This window comes from Balaenoptera musculus, chromosome 4, assembly GCF_009873245.2.
Source record: "Balaenoptera musculus isolate JJ_BM4_2016_0621 chromosome 4, mBalMus1.pri.v3, whole genome shotgun sequence".
Taxonomy (NCBI): Eukaryota; Metazoa; Chordata; class Mammalia; order Artiodactyla; family Balaenopteridae; genus Balaenoptera; species Balaenoptera musculus.
The window spans coordinates 61,606,084-61,614,585 of NC_045788.1; the positions used below are offsets into that span (position 1 = coordinate 61,606,084).

Below are 8,502 nucleotides of genomic sequence, written 5' to 3' on the forward strand. Positions count from 1 at the left end.
GTGATAATGTAGAATGGTACTGCCACTCTGGGAAAGAGTATCCCAGTTTCTTTAAAAACTGTATATGCAGGGAGTTCCCTGGTGGCCTAGCGGTTAGGATTCCAGGCTTTCACTACCATGGACCATGTGGGGCAGCCAAAAACAAACAAACAAACAAAAAACTGTACATGAAAATACCATACAATCCAGCAATTACACTTCTGGGTATTTATTCCAGAAGACTTATGTGCACACAAAAACCAGAACACAAATGTCTCTAGCAGCTTTATGCATAATAGGCAAAAACTATAAACAATTCTGTGAAGAAAAATGCATTTGACCCCTGCTCCCAGTTCCTGACACAGAGTTCCTAAAACCCTGTAATTTCCTGAGTGATAGGGGTGTTAGGAACATCTTTTGTTCTGCTATTTGGTCTTTGATCCTGGTTCCTGACACAGACCTCCTAATCCCCTGAATTTCCTGGATGATAGGAGCACTTTTTGCTCTCCTGAGGTGACTTTTGGTGGACTCTTGGATAGCTTCAGGATGGGGACTGGTCACTAGAAAGACCAAGCCATGATTAGAAGCTCCAATCCCCATCCTCTGAAGAGAGGAGAGGAGCTGGAGATTGACTTAATAATCAATCATGCCCATGTAATGAAGCTTCCATAAGAAATCCTGAACTATGGAGTTTGGAGAGCTTCTGGATTGACGAATACATCCACGTGCTGGGAGGGTGGCACACCCCAACGCCACAGGGACAGAAGTTCCTGTGCTCAGGACCCTTCTAGACCTTGCCCTGTATGTCTTTTCATCTGGCTATTTATCTGTATCCTTTATTATATACTTTATAATAAACTGGTAAACACAAGTGTTTCCATGAGTTCTATGAGCCATTATAGTAAACTATCAAACCTGAGGATGGGGTTGTGGGAAGCCCCAATTTATAGTCACTTGTTCAGGAGTATGGGAGGCCTGGGTTTGGGATTGGCATCTGAAGTAGGGGGCAGTCTTGTGGGAATGAGACTTTTACCTGTGGGATCTGCACTAACTCTGGGTAGTTAATGTCAGAATTGCTTGGTATGAGGGGGGGATAACCCCACACATTTGGTGTCCAAAGTGTTGTGAGCAAAACAGAGGAAATAAGTGTTTTCCCTTAAAACTCAGAAGTCCTTCACCAGGTGAAAAAACAAACTGTGGTACATCCATACCATGGACTACTACTCAGCAATGTAAAAGGGGTGAGTACTTATACAGGCAGCAATCTGGATGGATCTCCAGAGAATTTTGTTGAATGAAAAAAGCCAATACCAAAAGGTTACATCTGCATGATTTGATCTATATAACATTCTTGAAATGACAAAATTATAGACATGGAGAACAAATGAATGGTTGCCAGGTGGTGGAAGAATGGGGAGGGAGGTGGTTGTAGCTATAAAAGGGTGACATGAAAGAATCCTGGTGTTAATGTTCTGTATCGTGAGTGTATCAATAGCAATATCAATATCCTGATTGTGGTATCTCAATATAGCCCATCCCAAAGGTTTTCAATAATGTGAGTGTGAACCAGAACCATCCGGGGAGCTTTCAGACCTACACACACAAACCTCCAAATGGTTTTTCTACTCACACACATTACCTGATGGCGCCAGGGCTGTAGGCCTTTACAGACATTAGATAAGGAAGGGTAAGTGGGAGAGTTCTGTTTTAGGAGAATGGCAAAATAAAGGATTAGGTTGGGGGAAACTAGATAGAGGAAACCTTATGAAGAAGCTATTCCAACAGTACATACAAGGGATGACGCAGTTCTGTACTGTGGTGCTAGCTGCGGGGACAGAGTTCTGATAGGTTTATGTCTCAAAAAAGGAGCTTAGGGCTTCCCTGGTGGCACAGTGGTTAAGAATCCGCCTGCCAACGCAGGGGACACGGGTTCGAGCCCTGGTCCCAGAAGATCCCACATGCCGCGGAGCAACTAAGCCCGTGTGCCACAGCTACTAAGCCTGCGCTCTACAGCCTGCGAGCCACAACTACTGAGCCCGCGTGCCACAACTACTGAAGCCCACGCACCCAGAGCCTGTGCCCCGCAACAAGAGAAGCCACCGCAATGAGAGGCCCGCACACCGCAACAAAGAGTAGCCCCCGCTCGCCGCAACTAGAGAAAACCCACAGCAATGAAGACCCAATGTGGCCAAAAATAAATAAAATAAAACAAATTAATTTTAAAAAAAGGAGCTTAACCTCTCAAGTAAGCTTCTTAACTAAGTACTGACAGTAATCCCTAATGTCCACAGTTGGATAGAGGATATACTTCTAGGTCTGCAACAAAATAATTACACGTTCTTGCCTTGTGAAATCAGCAAGTGTCCCCGCCACAAGAGAGCGTACCCATCCCTTCCTGGTGGTCCATGCACTTTCTCTGAGGCACAGTTAGTTCCAGAAGGACCTGAGGAGACCTTTATCAATGGCCTCACCTGCCCCATCTCCCAAGTCCCCCAGTTTTCCTGAAAGGTCCTTGTTACTCAAATTTAAACCACTTATCTAGACAAGGCGGCTAAACAGGTACTTCTCCCCTAGTCTTGGCCTAACTTCCTCCCTGCCTGGAGCCCAGAAGGCATACCTGGACAGGGGCAAAGCAGGACACTCTGCTGTGACCTCTCTGGCCACAGCCTCTCACCAGGGAGTGGCTACCTGTCATGAGCAGTATTCAAAACCAGGAACCAAGGTGTGGTCTGGGCTCCTTTAAGCTCGAGAGTTTGGGGGTTCCTGGTGAGTCCCCAGAGAAGAGTCCAGAAGAGGAGGAGGGAAGGGGGGTGGCCCACCACAGGGGCATTCCTCCTCTGCCTCCCTGTCAGCCTTCTGCTTCAAGGTAAGACGGGGCAAGAACAGGGAAAGAGGGGAATACTGTTCTGGGAAAATTCCAGAAACCTCCTCATTCCCCAGAACTAGAAAGCATCTAAAATAACTGGGTTATACATCTCTTTTCTCTGTAGTATCTATATTTTGGTTTCCTTTGGGAAACAGATGAAACACCCATTTCACTGATCAGTACGCACAGCGCCCGTCTCATTTGCCTGCATAGACATCTACCAAATTGTCTGTCTTTCCATTTTACTACCTCTCTGATTCCACCCCTTTATAATGTTCAACTCTTCCTTTATACCAAGATTAGTAACTATGAACAGGGCCGTTTGGGTCCTGTTAATAATAATATAACTCCTTTCCCACCTCACTTGGGAAGATCTTGTAGAGGAAGTAATGTGGAGGGAAAAGGACAATGTTTGCTTCCCCCCAGATATGCTTCTCCTTAGTCTGGAGATGTACCTTATGAGTTAACTGGTATGGGGAGACAGTAGAAGAGGCATGGAAAAGAACTTGCTGGGCTCAGCTACAGGAATAACCAGAGTCACCTGCGCTTGGGGTGTGGGTGAGGTGGGCAGAAGGGCTTTTACATTTCGTCACATAGCTCCACCAGTCACATGGTAGATGATCAATGAGATCTTTTCAAGATGGTGATGATGAAAACGGCTCCCACAGATCTTAGAGGAAGTCATTGGGTTTGAGAAGGGCACAGAGTCCAGAACAGTGTAGGTAGTCAATAAATTTACATTGACTACAACGTTCCTTAAGTTCCCACATGTTTTACATCACACTCATGTTTACTTCTCTCCAAACTTTTCCTTTCAGGAAATGAGAAAACGTGAAAGTGGGAAGGGAACACTGAGAAACAAAATTTTAGGGGAATTTTGTTCAGTGTCTATGAGGAAGAATCACAATAGAGCTAGAGAGAAAAAAGTATGGTCAGACAAAGGCCAAAACTTTAGGGTTATGACTATGGAAGGAATAGGCCTCCCCAGAGAGGCAGTCTGCATACAGATTTGGGTAGGCTTTATATAGGAGCAAAACCATAGGAAGAAAGGGCTGAGCCCTGACTCAGCTCACCACATCAACTTCCATCATTTGCCTACCAGACCAGACCAGCCCCCCCAGCCCTGGCAGGAAGAACTTGGCATTCGGGAATCTTGGCCCAAGAAGGAGGGGTTCACATGCCCAGCCCATGTCCACATTTTCTTTCTCTGCAGAGAGGCTCTAGGGTCCCAGCCCTGGCACTCCTCTCACTTAGGAAACACAAAAGCCCTATTCCCATCTCATGGGGTCTCTACTCTATACAGGAAGGGCAAACACTTTCAGCATCAATTGTTCAGTCTTTGACCAGAATGGGGTAGACCCTGCTGTCTTCCAGGCTATATTTAACCAGAAGGACTTCCGTCCAGTCATCAACTACAGCATCCCCACTCATATCAACATCTCCTTCACCCTGTCTGCCAGCCTCAAAGTGGTGAGTTCTGACTGATAACATTCTTTCCATAGCCTGCTAATAGGAAACAAGAACTCTTTACCCTGTCAATCCAACACTGCACCTGTCCAGTAGTGAGCAAAGAGTCCCCTGAATGAATTCTGTACAAGTTAAATGTTCATCCTATGGGGTGGAGAGACATGAAGGGGAACGCTGCTGTGACATTTCTGCAGGTAACGTTTGTCCTTGAGTCCTGCCCTTATAGGAATATTATACTAAGAAAACATTCGTTTTCCAATGGGCCCCCATGCTGTTTTTTCCCCTATATTTTCCATGCAACCTGCATTTTTCTGAACTACTTTCTTTTGAGACTTGTAATTGAAAAGCTGAACTGTCACATGGGACCACTTAGGAAACAAAGGAAGGAGGTAGACTAGGACCTGATTTCATGGCATTAATGATCCTGGATGGGGATTTTTTGGTTAGGATGCACAACTTCAGCTGCTGATGTCATTTCTGCGGTTAAAGTTGGTATGTAAGCTCAGCTTTCTTCTTCTCTCTTTCTCCTTGCCTGATTTTCTGGCTTTGTTTGCAAAAATCACATTTTGTTGAAATTGACAGTGCCCAAGGGAATACACAAAGCCAACCAGAATGGGGCCAGTGCTGGTGACAAATAGCTTTCTGGGCTGCCAATCAACTTTGAAATTCAGATGGAAAAAACAGAAAGAAGGAGGGCAGCACAGTTGGAAGCCCCTAAGTAAGCTTCAAGGTCCAAATGTATCCAGAACCCAGCTTACGATTTCCCTTGAGCAGGAAGTGAAAGGCCAGTAAGACTTTGTTAGCTAGAGAAGAGGAACATTATCACCAGAAAGAGAAGAGGAAAAAGAGTTTAAAAGGAAATGTGGTTAAAAAAAAAAAAAAAAACCCTCAGGGAATTCCCTGGTGGTCCAGTGGTTAGGACTCCGCACTGCCACTGCAGGGGGCACAGGTTCCATCCCTGGTCGGGGAACTAAGATCCCTCATGCTGTGCGGTGTGGCCAAAAACAAAAGACCGAAACAAAACAAAAAAGCAACATGCATAATAATGTGCACAGTATCATTCTATCTGTGTAAATAAAAATGAATGCTGGAATATATATTTTTTCTAGAATGCTATATAAAAAACTGTTAATAATGGACCTGAGTTGGTGATATGAACTGAGTTGGAGTGAATTAAGGAGGGAAAAAATTATCCTTCATATTATACCTTTCTGGAATTGTTGAAGTTTTATCATATGCCCATAGTACATACATTTAGAAAAAAAATACATACATATGTATATATTTTTAAGGGACTGGAAGGGCAGGAGATGCTGACATAAACTAGCTCCAGGTTTCAGCCATAACCATCCCTCTGGGCCCTATGCCCTAGATCTGGAGTCACCCATGCATCAGCTGGGACCCAGAAGAATGTGGTGTGATATCAATAAACTCACCCTGACAGCTGAGAACCTGCGGCTCCAAGACATCTTCATCGTGGAATCGTGGGTATCAGGGCTGGGAAAAGCCGGGGGAAGACCCTTCTGCAAGGAGCAGGCGAGGGCACTGCAGGGCACACCCATGCAGCGGGGCCACTGCAAACTTATTTCAGAGAGGAGCACAGTCACAGCGCATCAACTTCTCCGCTAGAAATGAGAAAGCGGTAGGGAGAAAAGATGGCGGAGTGGCAGCACTGGGAAGCCCTGCCTTAAGAGCAGAACGTAAACTGATGTGAAACCCAGAGCATCTGCCCCGCCTCCCCTTCCACCACTTAGCAACGATGTGGATCACACTCTGGATGGCCTCTCCGCCTGTGTGACTAATGAAGGTCGCGTTGTGTACAACAAACCGATGCAGGTGACCAGCATCTGTAGCCTGGACATCTACTTCTCTTTTGACCAGAAGAACTGCACCCTCACTTTTAGCTCTTTCCTCTACACAGGTGAGTTGCAGTGGAGGTTCTGGCACGGGGTAAGCTGAGATCAACAAAAAAGCACTCAGAGGCAAAGTCATTTTTTTAAATGCATAAAAAAGGACAGTGGAGTATTTGCTAATTGGGGGTGTGTGGATGGTGGGGTAGGGGAAGTTGAACTTAAGAGAGAACAAGACATCCTGAGAAAGCCCAGAACTGAAAGAAGGCAATTGGGCAGCAAGGAAGTCACATTACAGGACTGTCTGAAAGAGGTAGCTAAAGCAGTTGTTGAATCATCTCTCTGAGCCCCACACAGAGTAGGTGCTGAGCAGATGTGTGCTGAGTGAGTGTCTGTCTCCCCTGCAGTGGAAAACATGTTGCTGGGCATGGACAGGAAGTGTGGGAGATAACAGACACCTCGCGTGACACTGGCCACACACAAAGGGAGTGGGAGCTCCTGGGCATCAACAAGGCCACCCCGAAGGTATCTGTGGGCTCCAGCCTCCAGATCATGTTCTATGTAAGGCCAGAGATTCTGGCATGGCTGTCCATCCCCCATTTCTTTCTCATCGTGCACTTCTAAATCTCAGAGCCTCTCACCTCTTGCCCTAAGACCAGAAAGTCCCTGGGCACCATAACCCTTATAGCGTTCCTCTCTCCCAAGTCCCCCAAAGAAGTCCCCCTCTCTGAACCAGCTCTGGCCTAGGTTTTCTTTGGTGGGTATGGGGGAGTCTTATTAGTCATATGAAAGCTGCTCCTCATCCAGCCCCAGAAAGAGCCCCTGCTGGAGTGAGCACATCAAGAAAGGAAGAGTCTGGAATCATCTCTTGGTTTCCCTTCAGTTCTAGCTTCACCTGGTTCTCTGCTCTCTCCTCCCCACCGGGTGGCCATCAGGCGCAGGCCCAGCCTCTATGTCATAAACCTCCTGGTGCCCAGTAGCTTTCTGATAGCCATCGACGCCCTCAGCTTCTACCTGCCGGCAGAAAGTGACAGCCGCGCCCCATTCAAGATGACACTCCTGCTGGGCTACAACGTCTTCCTGCTCATGATGAATGACTTACTCCCTGCCAGTGGCACCTCCCTCATCAGTATGGCCCCCACCCCACTGTTGAAAAATGAAAAAAGAAAAAACAAGGAGGCAGGGTAGGTGGGTGAACTGGCTAGATCTGCTGAGGCAGCAGAGGGAGACAGTGGTCATCTTAGAAAGGGCTCGGTGTGTGAGACAGAAAAAAGGGGGGCTTGGTGGTTCCTCTGGACCTGACTCACTCAGGTGTGCTCCTTCCCGCCACCCAGGTGTCTACTTGCCCTGTGGTCTGTCACTGATGGTGGTCAGCCTGCTGGAGACCATCTTCATCACCTACCTGCTGCACCTGGCCACCATCCAGCCCCCACCCATGCCTCGCTGCCTCCATCCCCTGCTTCTACACTGCACCAGCCCAAGGAAATGCTGCCCTGCTGCTCTCTGGAAGGAGGATGTGGGCCTGGGCCTCACACCCACCCACCTGTCCGGTAAGAGAAGTCTGCACTGCCCGCACTCTCTGCACTGGGCCCAACTTCCCATTTCTCTAATCCTGTCTCCTTCCCACTTCACAGCTGAGTCTCTGCCCTCTCCACAGGACAGAAGGAGCCAGGGTAATTGGGAGGGAAGGAGCTGGGACCCAGAGAGGCAGAACTGAATGGTGGCTCAGGATGGACAAGGGCCCGGCTAGCTGACCTGTGGGTGCAGTTCAGCCACATGATGGACACCCTGCTCTTCCGCGTCGACCTGCTTTTCTTGGCCACCTCCATCACTACGGTCATCATCCTCCGGAACACCTAGGAGTAGTGTTCTAATGGTGCAAGAACACCTGGTGTTCAGGTTTCCTTGGCTTCAACTAACCATCCCAGGCCCTGTTCCCCTGCTCCAGTCCACATACAACAGTCTCAGAAATGTGCCCGCGATCCCTGCTCCAGCCCTCCCAGGGCTTAAACAGAACCACTGCCGACTCTCTCAGAACTGACATTATATTTCCAAAACACAATGAGTTCAGAATATACATGTTTATGTTAGAAATATCATCTTTACTGGAAAAGGAAGGCTTTATAATAAAGACTACAAATATTTACCAAAAAGTAATTCATGTTGCTGGAATAGAGGACAGGGATTAAATCTCTTGAAAAATAGGCTGAAATATTTATTTATTGTTTTAATAAATATTTATTGAGCATCTACTACCTGCTAGGCACTGTTCTGAACTGTGAAGATACAGCAGTAAACCAAACTGGCAGAAATCTCTATCCACATGGAGCTTACATTGGG

The 8,502-nt window shown here is 47.0% G+C and overlaps 1 protein-coding gene across 1 annotated transcript; it reads left to right on the top strand.

The window, feature by feature from the left end:
- The first annotated feature begins 1,191 nt into the window (after positions 1-1,191).
- LOC118893985 (5-hydroxytryptamine receptor 3C-like) lies at positions 1,192-8,022 on the top strand. Its single transcript, XM_036849663.1, is given in 12 exon segments — positions 1,192-1,211; positions 2,724-2,845; positions 4,149-4,315; positions 4,760-4,804; positions 5,685-5,729; positions 5,732-5,796; positions 6,067-6,233; positions 6,570-6,593; positions 6,596-6,723; positions 7,087-7,291; positions 7,497-7,712; positions 7,820-8,022. Coding segments are annotated over 12 exon segments (1,407 nt in total).
- Positions 8,023-8,502: the final 480 nt, after the last annotated feature.